This window comes from Myotis myotis, unplaced genomic scaffold (assembly GCF_014108235.1).
Source record: "Myotis myotis isolate mMyoMyo1 unplaced genomic scaffold, mMyoMyo1.p scaffold_m19_p_17, whole genome shotgun sequence".
Taxonomy (NCBI): domain Eukaryota; kingdom Metazoa; phylum Chordata; class Mammalia; order Chiroptera; family Vespertilionidae; genus Myotis; species Myotis myotis.
The window spans coordinates 42471141-42498998 of NW_023416321.1; the positions used below are offsets into that span (position 1 = coordinate 42471141).

The following is a 27858-nucleotide window of genomic DNA, read 5'->3' on the forward strand; positions in this document are numbered from 1 at the left end:
GGGTTAATTTGCATATTATCTCTGTATTATATAGGATTAGAACTAGAACCCTGCTTTCACTCTGCATTCTTGTTCATTTCTATCACTTTCATCTCTAATTTGTCCATTTTACAGCCCTCCTGAAGTCGTTTCAGGCTCCGGTCTTTCCTGTCCTCCTCCATCCTAACTCCCCAGCACTTCATATGAGGCAATCAGGTATGAACTTCACAGCCAGGTTTTAGCTTCCATCTCTGGCCTCATCTGATGCCCTTTGCTCATGGAGCCTATTTAAACTACTCTGAAATCTCACGCTCATTTTCTGTTTCGAATGACTACATCTATTTCTCTTTCACCTAATAACTTATCTGCTCACCTTTTAGGAGCTAGCTCACAGTTTTTCTGGATTTCCCAGGTTAGCAGTTCTCTCTATTTTGTTGCCACACTGTTTTTATACTTCAATCAAAGTAAATACATTGAATTGCATCTGTTTGAATTGCTGTCTCTCCCCCTGGCTTGAGCTCCTCAAAGGAAGGGATGATGTCATATCCTGGCGGCTCATTTCTGTACACATACATACTTGGTACACATTAAAATTGGTTTAATGGAATTGAGGGTGCATTAACACCTTACATCCTCTCAGAGTATTCATTTGCCTTCTATTAAAGTTAATTCATTGGCCACTTCATTTTTGTCACCATCTCTGATTGCACCCAGTAGGAGCTTAACAAATGTTGGCTAAATGAATTAGTTCTAGTAGCACTCTAAAATTGTAATTAAGAAACAAAGGTATTTTTAGATTGCAAATTCTCTGCAGCTTTTATTTCTCTGATATTACAGCAGTGTGTGACAGTGACAAAGAACACATTTTGTGCATTTCTTTGGTCACCTTTCAGCATTAAAATGAATTATTCTTCACTTATAACTTTTGTGTGAACCTCGCGGCTCTTCACCCGCAGCTTGTTGACCTGGGACTCGGCGATGTCTGCCCGCTCTTCGGCCTCCTCCAGCTCGTGCTGGAGTTTGCGGAATTTAGCAAGATTAGCGTTGGATTGTTCCTCCTGAGGGGGAAAAATGCATTAGAGAGTATAAGAACATTTGACATTTCCGATTCTTATTTATTGCTAGAAGCAGCTACAGAATTTGCTTCATGAATGAGAAAGCAAAAGGTTCTGCTATTAGGGCCACAGGATCCCACATACTCGCTTCAATGAACACATGGGCTTACAACCTCCCTGTTCCATCTTTCGTACTTAACTCTTCCTGGCAAACTTAAGATGCTCTGGTGACCACAGGGAGATCAACATAGAGGAAATCTGAATCAATCTTGTTTCTGTGAAACAAACTTACAAACTTTTACAATAGCTACAGTGGTAGTATTGGGTGCAGAAAGCCTTAAGGAAGGTTTCTGAATTAACAGGGTAAGAAAGATAACTGCATCCAAATGAAAAAGAAATGTCCTGAGAAGGATTTATCATGAAGTTAAATAACACTTAAACTTCAGAGCTCTCATTTGCATGGTCCCTATGAGTGCTGGGAATATAGGACTTCCAGATGGGAGTTGTGGAGTGTTATAGACAGGGAAGGAATTGGGTTGTAACCAAGAAGCAGTTCTGTGTGAACATGTCTGGAAAATTGTTAAAGAGGTCTTAGAAGAAACGAACCCGAATCTCGAAGGCTCCAGTAACTTGTGATAAAAATTTCTCATTCTAAATAAATTCTCATTTTCAAACCTAATTTTGTATTCCCAATTGTATGTTCTTTGCCTTAAAGAACACCGCCTAAATTCTGTGGACGTCAGGCTCCACAGAACCTGGGCTTGCTCCCGAACCTTTCTCTCTCACTGAAGATACTCACAGCCTCTTCAGCTTGTCTCTTATAAGCTTTGACTTTGGTTTGTAATTTGTCCACCAAGTCCTGCAGCCTGAGAACATTCTTGCGGTCCTCCTCAGTCTGAAATGAAAAAGACAGCAAATAGATAGTGTCATTATTTGAAAAGAGCTCATTTTTATTTTCTTGAAAATGAAATTTGGAAAAGATGGAGAGGTTGGTCACCTGGTAAGTGAGCTCCTTCACTCTTCTCTCATGTTTGCGAAGACCTTTGACTGTCTCCACATTGCGCTTCTGTTCATTGTCAACCTCGTTTTCAAGCTCCCTCACCTGGAAAAGAACAAAGGTGTTCAACAACTGGCTGCAATGAGTTGTGTGAACAGGCTGGAAATGAAGTGGTGGAAACCCACCCTGGCCTCCAGCTTCTGAATCTGCTTCTTCCCGCCCTTCAGGGCCATCTGCTCAGCCTCATCCAGACGGTGCTGCAGGTCCTTCACCGTCTGCTCCAGGTTCTTCTTCATCCGCTCCAGGTGGGTGCTGGTGTCCTGCTCCTTCTTCAGCTCCTCGGCCATCATGGCCGCCTGGTTAGTAAAATCAAGAAAATAAGGAAACGTGGTAATGGCAAGTAGCACGTGTGTATCAGCAAAACAAAAGTTCATCTCGCTCACATCAGTGATGGCCTTCTTGGCCTTCTCTTCTGCGTTGCGAGCTTCCTGGACAATGTCCTCCATCTCTCCCTGGATTTGGGAAATGTCTGTCTCCAACTTCTTCTTGGTGCTGATCAGGCTGGTGTTCTGTTTTAAATTAAGAAGAATGGAGAAAAGCATATTTAATTGTAAATATTTATATGACCAGTTTTATTAGTGCACATAGGCATACATTATCGGCCAACGAAGTGTTCAGAATAAAAACCACATCAAAAGTTGATTGTAAGTTTATGCCTTCTGTTCTTTCTACTCATTATTCTGTTATTAAAAATTCTCTTTAATTCTTCCAGGTAAAGTTTAATTTTTAAAAAATTTATTGACTTTAGAGAGAGAGAAAGGAGAGACATCAATTTGTTGTTCCACTTATTCATGCATTCATTGGTTGATTGTTATATGTGCCCTGACTAGGGATCAAACCCCCAACCTTGGCGTATCAGGACAACACTCTAACCAACTGAGCTGCCCACCCAGGGCTATTAAAATTTAATTTTAAAAAATATATTTTTATTTCAGAGAGGAAGAGAGAGGGAGAGAGAGATAGAAACATCAATGATGAGAGAGAATCATTGATCAGCTACCTCCTGCAGGCCCCCCTCTGGGTACTGAGCCTGCATCCTGGGCTTGTGCCCTGACTAGAATTTGAACTGTGACCTCTTGGGTCATAGGTCAGTGCTCAACCACTGAGCCACAGCATAATAATGTATGTAAAAATAATAGAACATACAAATTAGCAAAAAAGAGACTAAGAATAATTATACTCTCCATTTGTCACACTTTTGTTTATCCTTGTGGATGTTTTTAATACATGTTTATATATTACTTTTAAGTTGCTTGTTTTACTTACTATATTGTGAACACTTTTAATGGCAATATATGCATACTACAATGGCTGCTTATTTGCTATTGTGAGGAGAAACCACTATTGTGTAACAAATCCATATAAATGCTGAATAGCAGTAATGATTACTTGCATGAGTTTGAACTTAAGAGCTTTTTTAAATATCACATAAAGTTAGCTTTGTGTGCGTACATGATACATAAATATTATGTGGGCTTATTTTTTCTCTTTTTTATTTGCTTATCTTTTTGCCATTTAGATTTGCAAGAGACAATATGGCCACCAATGTTGTATATATGGTTATTTATAGGGGGTCTTCTGTGTTCTTTTTCTAATGTTTGTAGAACTCAAAATATTTCCCATTGATATGATTATGCCAGCCCATAAGTATACTTGGGAACCAGGTAGTCCCCAGAATGTTTTTACTGATCTACATTCTCAGAATTCCAAAACCTTGCCAAGATTACTCCTGACGTTGTGAACAAGCTTATTCTCTCAAATTGTCTTCAGCTTCAGGGAGTGCATTTATTCATCCACAGTCTTAAATCTCACCTGGGTGTGCAAGAGTTGCACACGCTCATTAGCATCCACAAGCTCTTGCTCTGCCACCCTTCTGCTCCTCTCAGTCTGTTCCAGGGATGCCCTTAGCTCTTCAATCTCAGCCTGCATCAGGTTAGCTCTGCGCTCAACCATGGCTAGTTGTTCTTTAAGGTCATCTTGGCTTCTGATGGCATCATCCAAATGTAGCTGAGTGTCCTACACAGAAAGAGAAAATGGCTCTTGCTCATGCTTCAATTAAAGCAAATACCAATTTAGGGTCATGTACACACGTTGATTTTAGTAACTTAGAGTATGATTAGATAGGAAAATTCTGCAAGTGCCTTTAATGACAATTTTTTTGTAGCCTACAATAGCAGTTCTATTCAAAAGAATATGATATTATTTTTTTTATCCCAATTCATAGAAAAGTACTGTGGTGTAAGCTACAAAATTTTGGATTAGCAAAGTATTCTTAGATACCAGCTAATCTAATGATATCATTTTATGTATATTGAACAAATGAGGTCCAGATAAATGAAGTGATTTATGTGTAGTGTGTAACTAATACTCTCTCATCACTTCCTCTGTCTCTTCACCTGTCACCACTTTGTCTTCTCTTCAGATGATAAAATGAACTCTGTCCTGGACTTTCCAGAATTAAGCTATTTTTTAGCTGTGTACATAAAAATTTCAACTGATCATCATATTATTTGGCTGTTTATGGCATATACTCCTCATTCAACATTAAAATTTGAGTTACACAGTGACACCCAGACTGAATGACACCGTGTGTGTTTATCCTGATGTACCTTCAGTATTCCTTGGGTGTTCCTGTAGTTCCTCAGGGCCTCAGCAGCTTGGCGGTTGGCGTGGTTCAGCTGGATTTCCATTTCATTAAGGTCTCCCTCCATTTTCTTCTTGATCCTCAGGGCATCATTTCTGCTCCTGATCTCAGCATCTAGGGTGCTCTGCATGGACTCCACAACTCTGAGATGGTTCCTCTTTAGCTGATCGATTTCTTCATCTTTTTCAGCAATTTTCCGGTCAATCTCAGATTTCACCTGATTTAACTCAAGTTGGATGCGAAGGATTTTGCCTTCTTCATGTTCAAGAGATGCCTTTTGAAAAAGCAACATTTAGATTACCTAAATGTAAAATTCAAAGAGCTTTTTTGTGTTCATTATTTCTTCAAGAAGGCATTTTAAAAACTCAAGTTTTCATACATCTTAATTTAGCCTACTAGTTCTGCATTCCCAAGGTACAGTACAGTATTTCTTACTGAATTATATGAGTTATCCCCTAAAAGTTTGAAACATGACTGATCTCCGTTGCTGTTAATTTTCCAACTTATTTATAATGTATCGGTGAGCAAATGAAACATGTACCTCTGCTTCCTCTAGGGCAGCCTGTAGTTCACTCTTCTCTTGATCTATTTGTTTTTTAATTTTCTCCAATTCATGGATATGCTTTCCTCCCTCTGCAATTTGCTCAGTCAGGTCAGAAATCTCCTCTACAGTTTAATAATAAAATACCAAATTCAGTTGAGAAAAATGAAAAATTGGGAAGAAATAACTCCCTACCATTTTTGAAATAGAATGATTATAAAGACTCACGTTGTAAATTCTTATTCTCTCTCTTTAGTGTTTCAAGATGGTCCATGGATTCCTCGTAGGCATTCTTGATCTTGAACAGCTCAGTGCTGAGAGAACGGGACTCCTTCTGGGAGGCCTCAAGTTCAGCCTGAGTTTCCTCCTGCTTCTGTTTCCATTCTGATAAGATCTGAAAAGCAGTAAATAAATCATCAGCCAATGTCAGGAGAAAGGAAGACCAAGTAAGCATTGATAAAGGTTAAGCAGGCTGGGCCACCTTGTCAAAGTTCCTCTGCTTCTTGTCCAGGGCTGCGCAGGCAGCATTAGATCTCTCCACATCAAGCATGAGGTCCTCCACTTCATTCTGGAGCCGCTGCTTCGTCTTCTCAAGGGAGGCACACTTGGCATTTACGGCTTCCACGTGTTCCTCGGCGTCCTGCAGACGCTGGGCCAGCTTTTTCCTGAGAAATAGGTCAGTGTGAGTGACACAGCAGCGTCAAAGCTACCGCAGTCAACTTGATAAAGCTGCTCACTAAGAAACATTTTTCCCATGATTTTTGTTCCTATGTCTACAAATCATTAAGGTTTTCTAAAATATCTCCTCAGTACCTATTTTATCTCTTCTAGAATTCTGTTTTCCCCAGTGAATTCTTATCTTCATCTTGGGGTTTCAGACATATTTATGAGGCCATTTGTGTGTGTGTGTGTGTGTGTGTGTGTGTGTGTGTGTGTGTGTGTGGTGGAGGAGGTGGAGAGAGAGAGAGATTGAGATTAAGCACTTTAGCTGGTTGAGCAATGGGAGGATGTGAGGCAGAGGTTGGAAACAAGTGACAACCAAGAACAGAAGTCATATCATCAAAGAATGTTAGTATTGAATAAGATCCTTTTACATTTTCATCTGTGCTCCTCTTCACAAATGAAGAACCTAGCCCAAAGTGACTTGTTTAATGCCACACAATTAGTAACTTTCTGGCTTTTTATAGCCCAGAAAATGAATATTATTCCATTATTACACTCCACAAATATCCTCCAATCTTACTGCTCTCCCAACCCACACTCTTAATCTAGAATACTCCCCTGCAAATGCTTGCCAAGCCCTCTCATTCTATCTAGTTCCAACAAATACTGATATAAATCATATTTAGGGAAGCTGCCTTCACTAGGAATATAATGGTTATTTTCTTCCCATGTGTAACTACCATGAGTTTTATTCCACAGCTAATGTGTGTTATTACTGAATAAACTCATCGATACTGGTTGTTAGTTAAGTGATGAAAGAGTATGATAGTCTTATTCTGAAATTTTAATGCTCCAGGGAGAGATAAATTGATTAGTGTTAATTATAATATTCATAACAAAGTAACTGCAACAGGTAGTCTCAATGTCTCTGTTTTTTCTTATAATACTGATAATTATTCATTTTGGTGGAAAGAAATTAAGATGCTTTTGTAATAGGCCAGAATGGGGAGAGGGCTCTGGTCTTGGCCCATTTTCCAATGGATATACATGGGGCTGTAAGGAGGAGAATATGGTAGAACCCCTCATTCTGCAATAAAATAGATTGAAATCTTTTACCTATCTCTATGCCCTGAATATTCTCTTTCTTTTATATTTTCCTTTGCTGTTTTTTAAATTTTGTTTCTTTCCACTGCCTCTCCCCCCACCCCCAACCCCCACCCTAAGAGCCCGTACTTGGCCTCCTCCAGCTCCTCCGTGCGCTGGATGGCGTCCGTCTCGTATTTGTTCCTCCACTGGGCAACCTCACTGTTGGCCTTGGACATTGCCCTCTGCAGCTCAGCCTTGGCTTCCTGCTCCTCCTCATATTGTTCCCTCAGCAGGTCACAGTCATGACGGGAGGACTGCAGGGCGTGGGCCAGAGCATTCTTGGCCTGAACCACCAAAAAGTTTATAAGTTTATGTTCTGATCATTGATATTCTCTATGTAAAGTTCCATAGTGCAAAGTTCAAGGGATTGAAAGAATCATTTGGAGAATTCTCACCTTAGACTCCTCTTCTAGCTGTCTCTTTAATTCCTCAATCTGTTGTGTAAATGCTTGTTTGCCTCGGGATAGCTGAGAAACCAGAGCATCTTTCTCATCTAGCTGTCGTGCAAACTCACCTGTGAAATCACAAAACATGAGTGATTTAGTTCTTTTGTCTAAGTGAAAAATAATTTAGAGAATGAAATAACATTAGAACTCTATTATTTCGTACTAGAGGCCCGGTGCATGAAATTTGTGCATGAATAGGGTCCCTAGACCTGGTTGGCGATCAGGGCCAATCAGGTTCCCCACCTCCTGGCCTCCTGCCTCCTCCTTCCCTTGCTCCCTCAGTGCCCCGCAGCAGCCGCTGCCACTGGTCACCAGCCATGTTCTATGCTGCCCCCTGATGGTCAGCACATGTCATAGTGAGCGATCGAACTCCCAGTCTCATGGTTGAACTCCCGAGGGGACACTTTTCATATTAGCCTTTTATATATAGAGATAGAGCTGATGGAAAGAATAACTCGAGGTTTGTTGCTGTTGAGAAGCTTATTTCTTGCTCTTTCAAAAATATGTGAGCTTTCTTTTATATCTTAGGATTTAGGGGTTTTTGAGTAATTCAGAGGCAACAAAAGTTTTCCCAGCCCAAAGAGCTTAATTTTCTTATAGTTATAACTAATAAACAATGGTTTACCACCTCACAATAAAAAGATGAAAGAATAACAAGTCAATGGTAAGTGGGTGGACATGATTTGTACTTGATAGGTATACAGTGGTTGAAGCTGGCCTTTCATTCTTCACCACTCCACAGGATGGTCATATTTATTTACTGACCTGATTCTGTATGTAGACGTGCCCTCTGGGCTGACAATTCATTTATTAAGCGTTGTTGCTCCTCTTCCTTCGTTTTCACTTCACTAAGCTGGTCCTCTAGTGTGCGGCACATTTTCTCAAAGTTTATCTGTGGTTGGAAGTACAAAGCAGTAAGATGATATATTTCTATTTGTAAGTCTGGTATTTGGAGATCTGTAAGTACTTGTGGAAGGGGGCTGAGTTTTATTTACTTTCTGCATGGTGCCCTGCATGGTGCCTTGCATGGAGAGGCACATAATTTTGCCTGAATGAATAAGTAAATGATTATGAAAATGATATTGGAAATGATTAGAAAACACAGCATCACTTAGATTCTGTATAACATAGAATATGGTTTTCAGATAAGTTTTTTTAAATTGCATTCTTTCATTAAGTTTAAAGTGATTTGTACATATAAATGAAATGATTCAGTTCAATGTAGTGATACCTAATAAGAATAATTTTAATACTTGAGGTAATTAAGTGTGTATAGTTAGATTAGATTGTCATGTATAAACTTGATCATTTTGAATTGTTGCAAATAAAGATGAGTTAAACAAATTAATAAAAACCTTAGCTTTGGAGATAGTCTCCATGTTACTAGCAAGGTCATCGATCTCCATCTTCATCTCACTCTTCTCCTTCTCCAGCTTCTGCTTGACCCTCTGAAGGTTGTCTATCTGCTCCCCAAGTTCAGCCACACTATCCGCGTGCTTCTTCCTCAGAGCGGCCGCCGTGGCTTCGTGCTGCAGGGTGGCCTCCTCCAGGTCCCTGCGCATTTTCTGGAACTCAGCCTCCCGCTTCTTGTTCATCTCAACCTGGGCTGTAGTTGCCCCACCAGCTTCCTCCAGCCGCTCGCTGATCTCCTCCAGCTCCCGGGAGAGGTCGGAGCGCTGCTTCTCTGCTTTGGCCCTAGAGGCCCGCTCTGCCTCGATTTCCTCCTCCAGCTCCTCAGTGCGGGCCTGGGAATAACAATATTAATGTGAATTCATGGCAGCTTTGATTCCTGTAATGCCTAGAAAAGGTGGAATTTATGACTTACCTGTAACTCCTTGATCTTCTTCTGCAGCTGCATCCCAAGGGCCTGTTCATCTTCAATCTTGCTTTGCAAATTGCTCATTTCAAACTCTTTCCTGTTATAAGAGTATCACATTAGCTCACAGTCAATTCTCCTACCAGTCTTCTTGTGTGTGTATAATTGAATGTCTGTATAATGCTGGTGTTGAGGAAGTGAGTAGTACAGTTTTTACATGTCAAGCATCTACTATTTTCATTAAATAAAAAATGAAATATGTCTTTTTTTCCATATGCCATGAAGTACTATTTTAGAGATTGTTAAAGCATGTATTTCATCTGAACTGACAAATAGAAGGTTACAATTGAATTATTTCATACTCACTTTTTTATTTTCTCATCAAGTTGTTGTTTGTCATTTTCTACATCCATTGTGGATTCTTGGGCCAATTTTAGGTCACCCTCTAGTTTTCTCTTGGCTCTTTCTAAGTCCATGCGAAGTTTCTTTTCTTGTTCCAGAGACCCTTCAAGCTAAATTTTTAGTGGGTTTTATTTATTTTAGTTTTTAAGTACTGAACCCTATGCTACTAGCCTTCAAAGATACACAGGAGAATTTTAAAAGATACACCAAATAGCCTGAACTTTAGTTATTATTCCCAAATCAGTACTTAAAAGTTTATGAGCATCATTTATGGTTATGTGTTACATTCTTTATTTCATCTTAAGGGAAAACACTGGGTTTTCCACACTTACATCATCCACTTGCTGCTCTAGCTTGGTTTTAGCTTTGGTCAGGGTGTTGACTTTGTCCTCTTCTGCCTGCAGGTCATCCAGGGTCTGCTGGTGGGCCTCTTGGAGGGCCTTCTTCTCCTTGGACAGCTTAGCTATGGTTTCGTCCAGGCCTGCCATCTCTTCTGTGAGGTTTTTCACCTTTAAATTTGAAAAATTTACAGGAATGTTAATGACATCCTGCAGTCTTGATGAAAAACATGGTACTCTCTTAGGACATGTCAGCCTGATGGAAAAGGGAAACTACAAACTAACCCAGGCCTATGTAGCTGAAAAATAATGGGAGATAAAGACTAAGTAGTTGTCGTAATTATGACTGTATTTCCTTATCAAATTCAATAATTTAAAGATAAAATTTCAATTAAAATATTTTGGTAACAAGCTAACCCCTGCAAATACTCTAAAATGGATCATGATTTGTACCTTGTTCTCTGTGGCATGCTTCTCCTTTTCAACCTTGGCCAGTGTCAGCTCAAGGTCATCAATGTCTTTCTTCAGTTCTGAACATTCGTCCTCCAGTTTCCTCTTCTTGGCCGTCAGCTCAGCATTCATTTCTTCCTCATCCTCAGCTCTCTCAGTCACCTCTTTGATTTTGGCTTCAAGCTGGATTTTGGTTTTGATCAGCTGGTCACATCTTTCCTCTGCATCAGCCAAGCCTTCAGCTTCCTGAAGGGGGAAATTGATTTATTTTTATTTGTCTAAGCTATATCTGCAAACACATACTAATTTATTAAAAGGTGGAAACTTCAGTGACTCAACCATTTTGGTCAACACATATATGCCAACTAACTTGACAATTCTAAAAAATGAGGAGGACAGAATGTTAGTAATTTCAAATTATTATGATTAAATATGATAACAGATTTCCTCCAAATAGTTATCCATGAAAGGTCAGTAATGAAAAAACATTCTAATCTAAGAGAAGGTTCTATAAAGAAAGGAAATTGCCTAGGATATTTTTATGAGTTTTCTCACTGATGATCACATATGAACATATGCAGCATAATTTGTGACTTTGCATCTATTGAATCCACATATGAACATATGCAACATAATTTGTGACTTTGCATCTATTGCTTCTTTAGGTCTTAGTCTTGGTATTTTCGAAAGGCAAACAATTACACTAAATGTTTCAGTGGAAACCATTTATTTATAAACCTTAAATTAAAAAAAAGTTCTCATATCAAGTCAGCTAGTGATTGGATAAGATGTGGCTGAACTGTGCAATGTACAACACTCACAGATTGAACCTGGAGTTGTAGTTCGTTTTTCTCTTGCATCAGAGCAACCATTTTCTCTTCAAGTTCTTTCCTTTTTGCCTCTGATTTAACCAGATCATCTTTGGTTTTCTCAAACTCTTCCTTCATGGTGGCCATCTCCTTCTCAGTCTCCGCACTCTTGAGGAGGGGCTTGATCTTGAAATACAGCTTCATCCAGGGCCAGTGCTTCACATTCATGAAGGCGCGGACATTGTACTGGATGCAGAAGATGGCCTCTCTGTAGGAAAGAAAAAAAAATGCAAATCAAAAGGAATGTAGAATGTGTCCATTCCTCAACAAAAGTAATGACTTCATTAGATTCAACTATTAAAATGTGGAGAAGGGGTACTTGCACTTGATCCCTCACCTCCTCTCCATCATCTTCTTGAACTCCACTCTCATCAGGAACCCTCTGCACATGGCTTGAGTGCGTGTGATGAGTTGAGCTAGCTTATCATCTCGCATCTCCTCTAGAGTTCCCAACAGGCCAGCTTTAAAGAAAACCTTGCCCAAGAGCAAATGGAATATGTTATTTTCATTCATGAGAAAATCCAAAGGAAATGACGTTATGATAGATAGACATTTGCGTTGGTGGTACCTTGGTATGACCGAATTTGTACTGGGTGTGGTCAATGTCAATAGAACCTAGAAGTTTCTCAGAAGCCTTCTTGCTGTCAATGAACTGACCCTCTGGGATAGCACTTGCATTTAGAATCTTGTATCTGTCAGAATAAAAAGAATATTAAAATATGGCTTATCTTTACTGAAATAAAAAAGGTAGAACTCTTGGTAGCTGTCATTGACAAAATTATTGATATTTGGAGGAAAAGATTGCATTCAGATAAACAGTGCTTTATTTGAAACTTGCAAAATGATGATGAAAAACTTATGATCATATAAACCAAGACTTCGTTCTTTATGGTCACCTTTCAAATAATCGCATTTTAGTATTCAAGGAAAAGTGAAAAAATGTTTGAAATACGTGGCAATTTTGATACAGACTAGCACATTGAAAGTGATAAATAATGACACAAACCTTTGTTTGAAGTCTGCATAAATGATTCTGCTTGGGAATCCCTTCCTACAGATGCGGATGCCTTCCAGCACACCATTACACCTCAGCTGGTGCAGGACAAGTTCATGCTCCATAGCCCCTAAAAGAAAGATATGTTTTGTGTCTAAAAGTCTAATGAAAAGTCACACCGGAGTCTTATTTGGATATCAGAAATATCTTACCAGGAGTTTTAGTTTCATTGGGAATGAGACAGCGTACAAAGTGGGGATGAGTGCTCTTCAAGTTGGTCATCAGCTTATTTAAATTCTCCTATAAAACCATATGAAAAGTTTTAGGGTAATTTCTAGTGGCATTTACATAAGAGTCCCTATCAATGATATGTAATTAATGAGTTCTTATTTCACGTTTTAATGAGCTGTCTCAATGAAGAACAAATTATGATAACAAAGAGTAATAATATACATGGTGCATAGATATAAAATTATGGATTACACAAAACCAGTCGATTTCATTTTATTTTTCTCAAGCACTGCCAATGAGAGAAAGTTTATATTAAGACTTTGGTCATATGAAATAGATGTAACTGAATACAGTGGTTGTTTTTAAGAAAGGGTTCGATTTCATGTGAAATTTGCTTAATGCCAGATCCTTTAGATTTGGGACTTAAAGAGCATGTAGTTAATTTATTATAAGGTTTGATGTGAACAGACACAGTCTGGGTCCTCTTGTTAAATTTTAACTGAGACATTTTTCAGATTATTTTTAGGACATCACTACTTTTTTGTTTCACCATAGATTTCTTTAAAAAATTTTAAGTGATAACCATTTAATTTCTTTACAAAAGTCATCATTTGGAATTCAGAAATATACTGTACCCTAAAAAGAGCTGACACTGTCTGGAAAGAAGAACCCTTCTTCTTGGCACCTTTCTTTCCACCACCACTGTCTGAAAAATAAAATAGAGAAATTACAGTGATTTGCAACAGCCTTGTGAGTACTCTCCATAGACATTAGAACAGTCAAAATTCCCTTTGTAATTTAAATTTGCACTCATTCATTTGTATTATTCCTATTCTTTTCCTATCTCTCCTCCTTCAACTCTAGATTTGGAAAATATAAGCATTGGCTTGCATTATGAGTATTCAGGAAAATGACAGCATGAAAAGAACTATCTAGAAAGGGTAGATTTGGGGAAGGGATGGGATTTCTTTAATGCACAGAAGCAAAGTCTATCTCCTGGAGGAGTGGCCAGGGAGACAGAGTGGTAAGGCCTCCTTAGGGCACACATCCCCCAGAAAACAGGCAGGTTGCATGCTTGGTCCTAAGTAGGTGAGCCTCTGCTAACCTGCAGGGAAGTCCTTTATTCTGTTAGCCTGTGCTTTCCTATGCGTACTTGTATATCTGGTCTTAAGTGACTGAAAAGAGCAGAACTTTAATTTCTTAAGCACTAGTGCCCTGACAAGAATTTCCTCTTCAGCTTAGATGGATCCTTGAAGGAATCAGTACTATTAAAATGATAGAAATGAGATGTATGATTCTGAGCTGTCACTTAACTTCTCTGAGTCTCTATTTTCTTGTTGAAAGAAAGCCATGGACTAAATGATCTGTAGTGTTAATTTTAGTCCTGGTCTATGACTGTAAGACCCTACCACAATTATTAAATATCCTTAATTTCATTAGCTCATATTGGCCAGTATTTTCAAGTTAGCTTTTGCTATAATTATATCTCTGATAAATAGTGTATTTCTTATTTGTGCCTCTAGAAGCATATTTATAATATTAAAATGCCCATCAGTAGATAAGTGGATAAAAAAGTTGTGGTGTGTTTACACAATGGAATACTAAGCTGTATTTAAAAAAAAAAAAAAGAAGGAAATCTCACCTTCTGTGATAGTATGGGTGGACCTGGAGAGTATTATGCTAAATGAAATAATCCAATCAGAGAAAGACAAGCACCATATGATCCCACTTATATGTGGAATCTAATGAAAACAATAAACTAACAAAATAGAGACATAGATTCGGAGAGCAGACTGACAAATGTCGGGGGGGAGTTGAGGGGGGCTGGATAAAAAAGGTGAAGGGATCAAGCAGAAAACCCCCAAACTCACAGACACAGACAACAGTATGGTGACTACCAGAGGGAAGGGGGTTGGAAGAGATAGTAGAGAGAGTAAAGGGAGGATAAATGGTGATGGAAAGAGACACAATACAATATACAGGTGATGTATTAGAGAATTGTGCACCTGAAACCTATATAATTTTATTAACCAATGTCACCTTAATAAATTCAATTTAAAAAAATGACCTGCTTCAGCAGTTGGAGCCCCAGAGAAGAGGAGAGACAGAGTCTTCAATCCAGACTTCTGGTACAGGCCAAGCACAGTCTCGTTCAAGGGGTCCTTGTTCTTGTCAAGCCAGCCGGCAATGTTGTAGTCCACGGTGCCCGCGTAGTGCACCAGCGAGAAGTGGGCCTCAACCTTGCCTTTGACGACCTTGGGCTTCTGGAAGTTGTTGGACTTTCCAAGATGCTGTTCATACAGCTTGTTCTTGAAGGAGGCGTCTGTGGCCTTGGGGAACATGCACTCCTCTTCCAGGATGGAGAAGATACCCATAGGCTAAGAGTAGAAAAAAGGTATAATAGTGATGAGTCCCTCAGAAAAAAATATGCTCCAATAATTTATGTGCTTGATGAAAACCTGAAAATATAATGTTCCAAAAGTAGACTTGGAATGATAAGAAATTAAATAGGCATGATACTAATTTATTGCCTTCTCTACTACTGAAATCTGAAATAATCATGTAGCAAGGAAATAATGGGAAATATGTTTGCTAGAAAGATTCCATTTTTTTTAAAGCCCACAGATGCCGCTTTATAAGTTTCATGTTCAGAGTATAAAATTAAATTCTGAAACTGCCATTTCAAAACTGATTTCTTTCTTCCATAAATGTACATATCTAAATACTTTCTTCTCTACTGACAGTGAACTTCCTTCACCTCAAATATAGATATGATGAAAGTATGAAGAGAAGAGAAATTACGGATAATGACTAGAAATGATCCATTCCCAGGAGAAAAGTGCATCTCATGTGCATCATTAAAACTATTTGTACTGTAAGCTATGTTCCCCACAACTGTGGAGTTAAGTGATACTAATATGGTTTTGCAGTGTAAGCAGATTGACTCTTTTCAGTGGCAGATTTGATATGAAAGCCTGATTTAACATTCAATATTGATGATTTTGCTTTAGTCACAAATTGTCTCCCCAAAACTATTTTGGGTATTCCAGAAACTGAAATACTACAGAAAAACAAATGCCTTTTCTGAGGACTATATAGTTTTGATGAATAGTAGAGATATTGTGTCACCAAAGTAAAATACTTTTCCCCAAATTGGGCAGACTTAGTCTGCTTTTATGCTCTCATCTCTCATATATTTATGAATTTTGACATTAGTATTTGAAGTTTTCCTACATGGCAATAGCATTTACTCTTCCCACTGATTAGAATAGGGTTCATACATAACAATATGCCTTATTGTTATCAGTAGGTACATGATGAGTTCCCACTCCAGTTTTGAAAGTGTTTTGTGATTGCTTGATGAGTTTTAACATCTTCATAACTGATATAACTATTGCTCTACCCCTTGATAATGGGGAATTTAGGGCTCATTTCCAGATAAGGCTATAGAAAGGCTTATTTATTAGTCATCATCAACCTACTCAGTAGTCATCATAGTCTTAATGACTGCAACAATTGAAGAGTTAACTTTCCAACCTTTAAGACATCTTGACATATCCTGCACATGAAGAATTACACATGCACAATACACCATCCTGGGTTCACTAGAGGGAATTACAATACTCAGAAGACTAGCTGTAATTTCATTCTTTTCTTCCATATGCATAAGATCATCTGTAGATTAGTGGATTAAAAACTGTGGTATATCTACACAATGGAATACTATGCTGCAGTAAAAAAGGAGTTCTTACCATTTTCACCAGCATTGATGGAACTGGAGAGCATTATGCTAAGTGAAATAAGCCAGTCAGAGAAAGATAAATATCACATGATCTTACTCATTTATGGAATATAATGAACAACATAAACTGATAAACAAAAACAGATCCAGAGACAGAGAAGCATTGATCAGACCGTCAAATCTCAGAGGGAAGGTAGGGGAGGGTGGGGGTAAAGGGGAGAGATCAACCAAAGGACTTATATGCAAGCATATAGGCCTAACCAACGGACACAGACACCAGGGGGGTGAGAGCATGAGAGGGGAGGATGGGGGGTAATGTGGGGATAAGGACACATATGTAATAACTTAAACAATGAAGAAATTTTTTAAAAAAAGATCATATAGGAATGACAGTGAGGGAAAATGGAGTGATTAAGTGGGATAAATGTGACTGTGTACATGTGTGTTGTAATCATTTTCTACAAATTACTTTGTTCATTAATAATATCACTTGTGACACACCTCACAACTGATCAGAGTGCACAAATATACCATAAAATGCTACTGCTTGTTCTTTGAAAACTGGGATTGTGATTTCAAACATAGGAATGTGGACTATGTTTTCGTCATGTCCTAAAGGCTTGAAAAGTCATACAAACCTTCTCAATGAGCTCAATGCAGGCAGCCAGGTCCATCCCAAAGTCAATGAACTCCCACTCGATGCCTTCCTTCTTGTACTCCTCCTGCTCCAGCACGAACATGTGGTGGTTGAAAAACTGTTGCAGTTTCTCGTTGGTGAAGTTGATGCACAGCTGCTCCAGGCTGTTGTACTATAGGAAACAATAGATATAGGAAATTACTCATAACTTAAGTATTTGTAATCTATAAAGCAGCTACTAATATTTCCTTCTGAATTTAAGGCATATGATTTATTAAATTACAAAGGTTTGGATTGTTTTCTTAACATATAACATAATTCTAAACAAAAGAGAATTGACTCCTCAGTACTTTGCTTCTCAAGTAGCTGCTTGAAATCATGCATATCAGGCAAAATGTTGCTAAATGAAGACATCTTTTAAATATCCTCATTTCATTTAAGAAAGTGTTTTTATGCTCATCTACATGGATCTGGGATTGATGTTGAGTACTTTAACCATTCATGGACCAATTTTGAGACTTTTAGACTTAAAAGACTAAAACTTTCTGTTCTATTTATACCTATTTACTAGTTGTCATATCTCTCCAAAGACCCTTCTTTAGTACAAATTCCACTTTGTACTTTTTTTTGATAGGTGAAGATTTTAATATCCGTTTCAATAATTTATAGAAAAAGTAGGTAGAAAGGCAAGATATAATAGACTTGAATGACAGAATCAACTTCGCTTGACCACCTGACTGATGTTTACTCAACAATGTGTAGCAGAGCACACATTTTTTCTTTTTTATCATATGAATTTTTAAATCTTTAATATAAGAAAGTATTTCATAATCTAGCCACCCAACCCATAATTTTTAAGTCTTAACTCCTGAAAACCCTCATCACGCATCCCTTTTTAAAATAATTATTGAATTTATTGGGGTGACACTGGTTACTAAAATTATATAGGTTTCAGGTGTACAATTCTATAATAAATCATTTATATGTTATATTGTATGCTCATCACCCCTAGACAAGTCTCCTTCCATTATCATATAGCCCCATACCCTCTTCTGTCTCTCCCCTCAAGTCATTCCCCTCATTTAATCACCATGCTGTTGTCTGTGTCTATGAGTGTTCTTTTTTCTTAATCCCTTTACCTTCTTCACCCAGTCCACCAATCTCCCCAACTTGTTTGTTAATGCTCTATGCTTTAAATGACCGGGGATTTGCATTTGTTAATTTTCTATAAATTCATTACTCACATCAAAGATCTCAAAGCCAGCAATGTCCAATACCCCAATGAAGTACTGCCTGGGCTGCTTGGTGTCCAGCTGCTGGTTAATACGGGTGACCATCCACAGGAACATCTTCTCGTAGACAGATTTGGCCAGAGCACCCACTGAGTTGTACACCTTTAAGAACAAAGATAATTTAGTTTTTTAGTTGAAAATAATGATGGACCCTTAAGTCTCCTGTGGCTCAAATGAATCTGGAGGTTTAAGTCATGTTTACCTGCTGTACAGTCTGGCCTTTGGTGACATACTCGTTGCCGACCTTGACCCTGGGGTAGCAGAGGGCTTTGAGCAGGTCAGCAGAGTTCAGACTCTGGAGATAGGCTGCCTTGTCAGCAACTGCATGAACAAGGTGAGGATGGTGAAACCAATCAAGGCTTATACAACTGAAGTTGTGAATGACAGTGACACAGGAAAAATATTTTTGCTTGAAGAGTAATGTAGCAAAACACTCATTTGCTGATATAGCTTCAAAATTGCCACCTTTCATGCTAATTTTAGTCATTTTTGGGGGGATGATAATTTGGAACTTGGATAATTGATGCTCTGTGTGATACTTAAAACATACCTAAAGTGGGCCATGATAAAAGCAATTTGAGAAACTCTAACTTAGGGGTGTAGTGACAGCAAACTTTAGATCTGTTATTTTTTCACTGAAATAAATATTTTAATCAAATAGCAAATACTAGCTGGCATTAAGTCAATGAAGAATGGAATGGGCAGAAATCACATCTCCACAAACCTGCTCAGCATGTAAAACACCAGGTAGTATGTCATTTCTCCCCCCTAATACTTTTTCCCATCACCAGGTAAGTCAAAGAAAATGAAAATATGGTCTACGTCTCTGAGGAGCTGATGATGTCAGTTCTGTCAATCGAAAGGTATCAATAGGGAGTGCTACCTTCAGTGCCATCTGGCTCAGCTTGCTCTTCCCTTTGCTTTTGCTTGAATTTCATGTTCCCATAATGCATCACAGCTCCTGTGAGCTTGTAAATGGCCACCTTTTCATCAGCGCTGAAACCCAGGATGTCCACAGCACTCTGAGAAAAGAGTTGAATTTAATTCACCTCACAATTATCACTATGGCAGACTTAGGATACTCCTCCCACTTTTTTCTCATCACACTGTCTTATATTTGACTAACACTTTTTCATTTTCAAAAGGCACTCATATTCATCACCATTTTGTTCTATATAGCAACACCCAGAGGTATGTATGCCTTCCGATTGAGTCACGTGGACAGTAAAGGTGTTATATGACTTGTCCACACCCACTCAGTCAGGACTCAGAGGCAGTGCATTTCCCATTTCTCCACATTATTAGCCTGGCCTTGCTCCGCATCCTTCTTACTGTCTCGGGGCTTTTCTTGCTCTTTTCTCCAGCCTCACAAGTCTGTGTTTGCTCCTTCTTCTCCTACATTGTCCTAACCTAATACATATTCAGAGTCTGCCTTTCCACCCTAAGGCGCAGGAAGGATGCAGTTGGGAGGAGGATATGAGGACAGCAGCAATGGCCTGAGTTTTTCTCCACATGCCTGTCTGATATCAGGCCACAGCTGACCATGAGATACCTGGCAGTGAACTTTACCTGATCGTTGTTTATGTAGGGAACAGACATTTGTGGAAAGAAATTTCTTCTTTTATTGAAATATATCTGTGTCTTTTTTTCTCTATCAGATTTTGATTCCCTTCTTAATTGCCCATGCCAAGCTTTGAAAAGTCTTATTCAGTGGGGCAGGCACAGGGAGGAAAGTATGGTTATTTACCACTCTGTTTCCTCTTTCCTCAGACTATTGCCTTCTGGCCCCAGCTTACTGACTACCTATCTACAGAATTTAGACATCACTACAGAAGTCCTGGAGCGAGACTGCCACATTTTTTTAAGTTCCTACACTAGCGGATCTTTCTCAACTCTATCACGTTTGGACATACGTATACAATATGTTATAGAGAAAGAGCTGATAAAGGCACATAGTTCAGACTCCTTGAAAATAATATTTTAAAATAAAACTATAATTGCAAGGAACTTTAAGGTACTATCTTGGGAATATTGGGATATTCCCATTGGTATTAAAGTTAATAATCAAAGAAGATTGATAATTCAGAAATTCAAAGGAAAACATAAAATATGTATAAAGAAAATAAGCCAGAGTAATAATCCTTTAAAAAAAAGAGGAGGGAGAGAAAATCTGTAGTTCCAAAAATAAATATAAAGGCTTCATGGAGTCTCAAAAAGAATATTATTGCCGAAACCGGTTTGGCTCAGTGGATAGAGCGTCGGCTTGCGGACTGAAAGGTCCCAGGTTCGATTCTGGTCAAGGGCATGTACCTGGGTTGCAGGCACATCCCCAGTAGGAGATGTGCAGAAGGCAGCTGATCGATGTTTCTCTGTCATCGATGTTTCTAACTCTCTCTCTCCCTTCCTCTCTGTAAAAAATCAATAAAATATATTTAAAAAATATATATTATTGCGGTAGATAATCCATTTCTTCTTATACTGCATAGGGAGGTGAGGCATATATAATTAGCCCTTAGAGGTATACTTAGAAAAGATTTTGTGTTTTCATCTGATTATAAAGGAAATGTGGGGATTTCATATTTAGTTACAAAAAATTTAAAATATTTTCCCATTTCTTTCTGACATCTTTCTCAGATTCTTGGGTCCAGGGTCTGCCATAAAATAGAAGAGAAACATCACTATTGGAACACAAAAATTAACCAAAAATAACTGATAAGAAAAAAAATGAGTCAATTAGCCAAGGAATGACAAAGACCTAAGATTTATTATAGACATTTGAAGTTTCTAATACATGATGGTGGGCAGGGGCATTGAAATACGTTGTAATTTTATTCCAGGGAAAGGAAAGCCTGCCAGGCAGTATTGCCTATTTACATTCTTCCTGCTAATGCTGTCTACGCTAACAGAGGAGAGTGTTGTACACTGGAAAATGAGTTTGGCTTTCCTTGCTTTGTATCTGTTACTTACATCCGTGGCCATCAGCTCTTCCTGATCATCAATGCTAGGCACTGTGATTTCACCTTGACTAACAAAGGCAAAGTCGTATGGATTGGTGGTGATCAAAAGCATTTCTGAACACATGGGAAAGAAATATAGACAGAGTTACTTTGGTTATGAAAATATTTCAGAGGGACCTCTTAGAAGGGCTGTCACTATTTCTTGGTAGAAATCAAAGATATTTCTTACCAATAAGCTCTGGTTTCTTGTTGGACATAATTTGATAAAATATGTGGTAGCTTCTTTCAGCCTTTAGCTGGAAAGTAACTCGGGACTTCTCAAGCAAATCTAGAAAGCGAGATTAGGCACATTTAACAGAAAAGGTCACAGTGGAAAAAAGATGAAAGTAAGATTTTTGATATGTACACCAAAGAAAAAGATACTCCATCACTAATATTTATTAACTTACATGTTTCAATATCTGCAGAAGCCAGTTTGCCTGTGGCACCAAAATGGATCCTGATGAATTTACCCTTAAAGAGGCAAAGGAGAACTTATTGTATGTATTAAAAGACAGACACTAGTTCTTTATAGCTGCAGACAAATAGATGCAGAAGATATTGCTATCAGATGTATAGGAGAGGCAGTACTAATTCTCACATGAAAAGGAAGACCAGGAAACTTACAAAACGAGAGGAGTTGTCATTCCTCACAGTCTTGGCGTTGCCAAAGGCTTCCAGTAGGGGGTTGGCACTGATGATTTGATCTTCAAGGGTCCCCTTAAGATAATTGAATAAGATAGATAGAGAAACTCTACAAAAGATGAGTTTTAGTCTGCTAAAGTAACTTCTCATTGATCTTCCCTATTTTCCTTTCCCCTTTTATAGTAGCCTGTAACTTTTGGGTAAGATTTTCTAAAATAAGTGAGAAGGAGGACAAATTGTGGGGAGGGCAACACTCCAGTGTCATGGTATTGATTTCCATATCCTCAGGCCCACCTTTCCCCCTAATTAAATGGTTGTAGAACATTTGCATATTGAATCTGCCAACATATTTCATTCTCACAAGTCCTTCCAAGAGTTATTTTCCCAATCTGGCATTGCATGCAATTGGCTGCCATGATTCTGAAGTACCGTGGTCACATTGTAAAAGCCTTTTGGTTCTTCCATCCTCAATTGAACGTCATACCCACCTGCAGTTTGCCACCAGAAGCAGGCTCTTCTTTTTTCTTCTCTCCAGTAACTGCAATTGTTGCGAAGTACTGGATGACACGCTTGGTGTTCACAGTCTTCCCTGCACCAGATTCTCCGCTGTCAATTCCAGACAGAGGGAAAAGTCAGAATCTAAGGCTGTAGAAGTAACTACTACAAGGATCAGAACTCAACAGAAAATAAAGGCATGAATATGCATACGTGATCAGGATGGACTGGTTTTCACGATCTGCAAAAGAGAAACCAAAACCCAAGATGTTTTTTAAAACCACGAAACTTGGCACATAGATTAATACAGTACTTGTAAACTCAAACTTGTCTTCTAAAACTCCCCATTTCCACAAGAGTAATAACTATATCAATTGGTGCTTTGCGATTTTCACAAATACTTTTTAAAAATAAGTATCCAAAGATGTGCTAATTAGTGTGTTAAACTTCCATTTCATTTAATGTGATAAAATATGTAATGCATTACTTCACCATAATAGCTATGTGAATAATCAGTATCAGGTGAGTGAATAATAGCTTCTGATCCTTGTGGTAGTTACTTCTAGAGCCTTAGATTTAGACATTTTCAATCCCATCAGTCACCTGGTTCATAGTTCAGAATCCTGTCATGATATTAATTAGTAACTGTGATAACTTCTCAGTATGAAATTTCAAGGTTTACTCTTTAGAAGAGATGAAATAATTAAAATGCATAGTTGATGCCTAAATTTAGTTAATTTTGAGCTGGAATTTGCATTGATTAATTTGGATTTTAGCATAGAAATCTAAGCAAAATTCCTTATATTTTTGGAACTGGTACATTTTATCTAAATATATTACCCTTATTTTATTAGTGCTATTATCATGTGTGTGCTGAACATGTTATTTTCAAAGTACTGGTCCTCTGTCTTCTCTGTTATCAGTATACAAATAATTTATAAGTGGTTATGGAAATTGTAATTATGGGCTGGCTCACCAGTCAGCATGTTCTGATAGGCGTTGTCAGAGATGGAGAAGATGTGAGGCGGGGCCTCCTGGCGCTTTTTGCCTCGGTAGGCAGACACCACCTCAGGGTTATACACCGGCAGCCACTTGTAGGGGTTGACAGTGACACAGAAGAGGCCCGAGTAGGTCTGTGGGAAATGATAAGGTAGCTCAGTCAGTAGTCACCTCATTAACGGCCTTGGAAACATGGAGAGAGGGACCTAAGTAGTGCATTTAAGGGACCTGAGCCTTAAGTTCTCATAATGCTTAATGGTTTCATCCATTTGCTGCCTCCCTCTAAGGTCCACTGCTTCACAAAATGCTTCAGTTTTCCAACTAATTCAGTTTTAAGTAGAAGGCTTTCCACACGTTCACTTTCAAATACATCAGAATTTACAACACTAACCAAATGATTAGTCTTAAGATAAAATTGCTGTAGCCAAGTCTGAAGTCTTTAATTTGTCTTAGCTAACACAGTTCATAGAGTTATTGAAAAGTAATGTCAAGGGGCGCTCACGTAGATCATCCAGGCTGCATAGCGCTCTTTGAGGTTGTACAGCACAGCGGGCTCGTGCAGGTGGGTCATCATGGCCATGTCCTCGATCTTGTCGTATTTGGGAGGGTTCATAGAGAAGACTTGATCGTCCTTCACTGTGACAGTCTGATAAGAAAAGAAGCAGCCAGTGTGTGTCAACTAAGTAGGAGAAAAAGATCATTTATGCCGCTCCTCCTTTTTTTTAACTCACAGTTCCTCCTTCAGTCTTGACCGTCACCTTCCCTGCTTCCCTGCTCTGCACTGTTGCTTTCACATAGGACTCCTTAGGATCCACCACAAAGACAGAATTCTTGGCATCAAAGGGCTTGTTCTGGGCTTCAATTCGCTCCTTTTCAGGTTTTCGGAGGTAAGGAGCAGCCGCCCCGAAAACTGCCATCTCAGAGTCGGAACTCATGGCTGCGGGTTATTGAGGGCAACACAGCACAGGACCAGGTGTACCTGGAGGGAAGAAACCCAGTTGTACAAGGACCCAGGGTTGTGGGTGGGCATTGCCCTGTTGCTCTCACCTGTGGTTAATGGGCTTCATGGCCATGCCTGTTTCCTCACCCCTGCTTTTTTTTTTTAATTTCAGAGAGGAAGGGAAAGGGAGAGAGAGATAGAAACATCAATGATGAGAATCATTGATCAGCTGTCTCCTGCATGCCTCCTACTGGGGATTGAGCCCACAATCCGGGCATGTGTCCTTGACAGGAGTCAAACCAGGGACCCTTCAGTCCACATGCTGATACTCTATCCACTGAGTCAGAACAGCTAGGGCCTCACCCTGCTTTTAAGGATCACTCTTGTGTCCTCTGTAAAGGTTCTGAAAGATTAGATCATTGATTTGAAAGTCTCATACTGGTAGCTTTTTAGCCTCCATTTTATCTTTTGTATCAATTGAGAAATGTGGAGGGGAATGGATGTTTCAGTCAGCAACATTTGTAATGCCCCAAGTGTGTTCAGAACTTTTTCTCTTTATGCTTTTCTTTTCTTCCCTTTTTTCCACACACCCCCATTTTTGACATTGTGATGATACAAAGTAATGGAAAATAACTGTGAACAATGGCTTTACAATCTAAATGAACTTACTTAAAAACACTCAATTATTTAAACAAATTTTCTTCCTGCCTCTAATGATTAAAGTTGGATGTATAAACTGCGTGTAAAAAGATATTAAAGTTAGATGTACATCTGTTCTTTGAGGACATTTTCTAGGTTGAAAGCATCTAATCAACAAAAGTCCTAGTTAACTGACAAGTATTAGATAATTAAAGGGGAAAGTAAGTAAAATAAAACTGAATATCCAACCAATGATTTTACCCTAAGTCAAAGTTATCTTTTATTAGTTCTTAAATTGTGCAGAAGTCAGAAATAGTGTCTAAACAAAAGATGACTTTAAAAAGTTGTTGGAGAAAAGCATCTGAAGTTTTAATAAAACTTTTGTAGTGATCGTATACTTTTAGTCTATACTCCTTTTGTTTTTAGCTGAACTTTAGCATACAGATCCTTTTTATCTGATTCTTATTGTTTTAGGTCTCTTTCAATCTCTCCCCCCTCCTCTTATTTTAAAAATACCAATCCCCCAAACATCTGAAATATTCAGTATAAAGTTTCAAGGCAAAATAAACTTAATTTTTTCCCACTGACAGACTAATTGTGAGAAAATAAGTCCTCTTGCCCTGATGGCAAGGACAGGATGAGCTAAAGAAGGTGGCCTTTATGGAGTAGAAGGGGGTGGTTTGTGGAAAGCAGTGCCTTGATTGTCAATGACAACAATGTCAACCTTTTATAAGCTTTCCAGAAGGAGTCTTGATCAAAACTTCCTCTCAACTTGCACTGTTAAATGTCAACTTTGCTCCATACTGTATCTCTGAAATCAGTGTAGTTCGTACTTATAAAAGTCTCTTGAAGACACAGTGAAATTTAGACATTTTCAGGGGACAGATATTGGAACAGTGTTAGGGGTTTTTTTTTTTCTTCAGAGGAGAAATGTTATTCTGTTACATTATTTTTTTGTTTATAGATTTGTTTTTGCATCAGGCAATTTTGAATTAACTACCATGTAGAGATGACCATATACAGCGTATCCACAAAACACAGAAAGGACATTCCTATTCCCATCTCGTGTCAAAATCAGTCATTTCCAAGTTTGTGGCTTACAAGCCCCCAAGATCCTCAGGTTTGTTGCAACAAGTCCTTGAATTCACCTGCACGGTAGTAATTGCCTCAAGTTCAGCAAACAACACTCCTACACAAAGCAGTGTTTTCTGTTCTTTTATAAATAAACATAGCTGTGTATTTAAATATAAACTTAAAAAAATAATTATTAAATGCGTGGTAGGTTTGCATCATTATGCATATTCCTAACATAATACAAAAAGTACACGTCCCAATGCATAGAGTTGGGGGAGGTCCATTAAATAAATGTGTTTGGTTCTATGGGAGGAGACCCCAGAAAACCACTGACAGATCATAGATGGCAAGAGCCAGAAGGACCTTAACTGTCCCCCAGCCTCCTCATTTTACTGGTACGGAAACTAAGGCTCAGAAAGGGGAAGGGTCATTCAGTGACACAGAGGTATAAGTGGTAGTGCCCAGACATGAGTCCCGTTCTCCTAAGTTCACATTAGGACTTCTTAGTGCTAATTCCACTGCAACACCCTATTTCACGATACATAAATGCCAACTGGCTTGACCGGGCAACTGGAGTCAGTGAAAAACCTGGACTGGCACCTAGAAATTTTGACTTTCAGATCAACCCATTGTTGGTTGATATGACCATTCCATCTCTCTGATATGGTCTTTCTGTTTAAGTTGCAGTAGTAGCACACATGAAATGTTACATGTGATCGTTGTATTCTTTCTGAAGTTCTAACACATGTAAAAGACAAGAGTCATTACATTTTATGTGGTTAAATGGTCTGAACAGTTAAAATTTTATGAGATGCCATTTTTAAAGAGAAGCTGCTCCTTGTATCCTTTTCCCATTACTAAACTAAGATATAAAATGTTAGCTCTTTAAGACCAGCAATACAGATATCCCTTTGTTCTTCAGAGTGTAGTAATAGATTACGCTTACCTCTCCTATTACCAGATGAAGAAGGTGGCAGGCTCAAAGCAGACAAGTGCTGTTGAAAGAAGCACAAGAGAATGGGAATTCTTTTATTTTTGTTTTCATTTAAACACAAAACACTAGTAATTATTTGCACAAAGTCATCTTAAGGAATGTTGCAAAGAAAAGTTAAAATTTGGAAAACTTTGGAAACAACAACCTCCCTTAAGTGAATAATTACCAGGAATGTAAAACTGGCAAGTTCTCTTCCACGTATACATACCTTAAGGAATTTTGAGGAGGGACAGGACAGAGGCACCTTGGTTCCACTTTTATAGAGCCATTCTGCAAACACAGCAACCGCCTCAGCTGTCCTAGCTAGGAACCTACTTGGCAAAATGTTTTTTTTGGCAATCTCTTTGCACAATATTCACTGACTGTGGCTGTGAATGGATATAATTAGAAATATTTGTTGTCACCCATAAATAATTTGACAGAGGATGATCTGGATTTTTTTTAATAGGCATTTGATAGGGGACGGGGATTCAGGGCTTCTGAGGCTGTTTCTCCAGCTTTGCTTTTGCATCATTCATCGCAGAATTCGAAGCCAGGTTCCCACTTACTCTCCTGTGTATAAAATTGGCCTGGCAGGGCAGAATGTGCCTGACGTGAGGAGTTTAGGACTAATTGATTTGTTAGCACTTAGAGCCATTGAGAAGCTGCGATGAATTTTATATCCAACACTTTAATTGGAAGCAATGAGTGATAGATATTAAGGCACAATTCCTCGCCCAGGTCCAGATTTTGGAAACACAGGCGATAGATTTTTTTTTAAAGTCTGAAGTCTAA

General features: G+C 38.6%; 1 protein-coding gene and 1 long non-coding RNA gene across 2 annotated transcripts in view; one reads left to right on the forward strand and one right to left on the reverse strand.

Moving 5' to 3' along the window:
- LOC118672154 overlaps nt 1–5646 on the forward strand; it is a 36048-nt gene extending 30402 nt beyond the window's left edge. Inside the window, exons 6-7 of the long non-coding RNA XR_004972999.1 lie at nt 4925–5149; nt 5533–5646. This is a non-coding gene — a long non-coding RNA (uncharacterized LOC118672154). The remainder of the gene's footprint in view (nt 1–4924; nt 5150–5532) is intronic.
- On the reverse strand, nt 744–27389 carry LOC118672151 (myosin-4). Its single transcript, XM_036341628.1, has 40 exons — nt 27293–27389; nt 27037–27085; nt 24169–24416; nt 23940–24083; nt 23415–23571; nt 22652–22679; nt 22432–22549; nt 21926–22018; nt 21709–21772; nt 21489–21587; nt 21270–21373; nt 19186–19324; nt 18505–18623; nt 18255–18404; nt 17012–17182; nt 14700–15009; nt 13267–13337; nt 12613–12700; nt 12413–12530; nt 11975–12098; nt 11744–11880; nt 11359–11614; nt 10541–10783; nt 10082–10258; nt 9714–9859; nt 9357–9447; nt 8887–9276; nt 8297–8423; nt 7481–7599; nt 7173–7369; nt 5758–5941; nt 5505–5670; nt 5277–5401; nt 4701–5009; nt 3904–4107; nt 2475–2600; nt 2217–2387; nt 2032–2136; nt 1834–1929; nt 744–1037 (listed from the first exon to the last, which is right to left on the reverse strand). Exons 3-40 carry the CDS (start codon nt 24370–24372, stop codon nt 885–887), a joined length of 5823 nt encoding a protein of 1940 aa, XP_036197521.1. The 5' UTR covers nt 24373–24416; nt 27037–27085; nt 27293–27389; the 3' UTR covers nt 744–884.
- Between the last annotated feature and the right edge of the window lie 469 nt (nt 27390–27858).

What these genes read in the sequence shown, in the direction of transcription:
- LOC118672151 (XM_036341628.1), bottom strand. Translation starts at nt 24,372, where the DNA reads ATGAGTTCCGACTCTGAGATGGCAGTTTTCGGGGCGGCTGCTCCTTAC. An exon ending in ATGCAGCCTGGATGATCTAC is followed by an intron (nt 23,572 to 23,939) that starts GTGAGCGCCCCT and finishes CATTTCCCACAG; the next exon opens with ACCTACTCGGGCCTCTTCTG. An exon ending in ACGTCTACATACAGAATCAG is followed by an intron (nt 7,600 to 8,296) that starts GTCAGTAAATAA and finishes GTGATTTCACAG; the next exon opens with GTGAGTTTGCACGACAGCTA.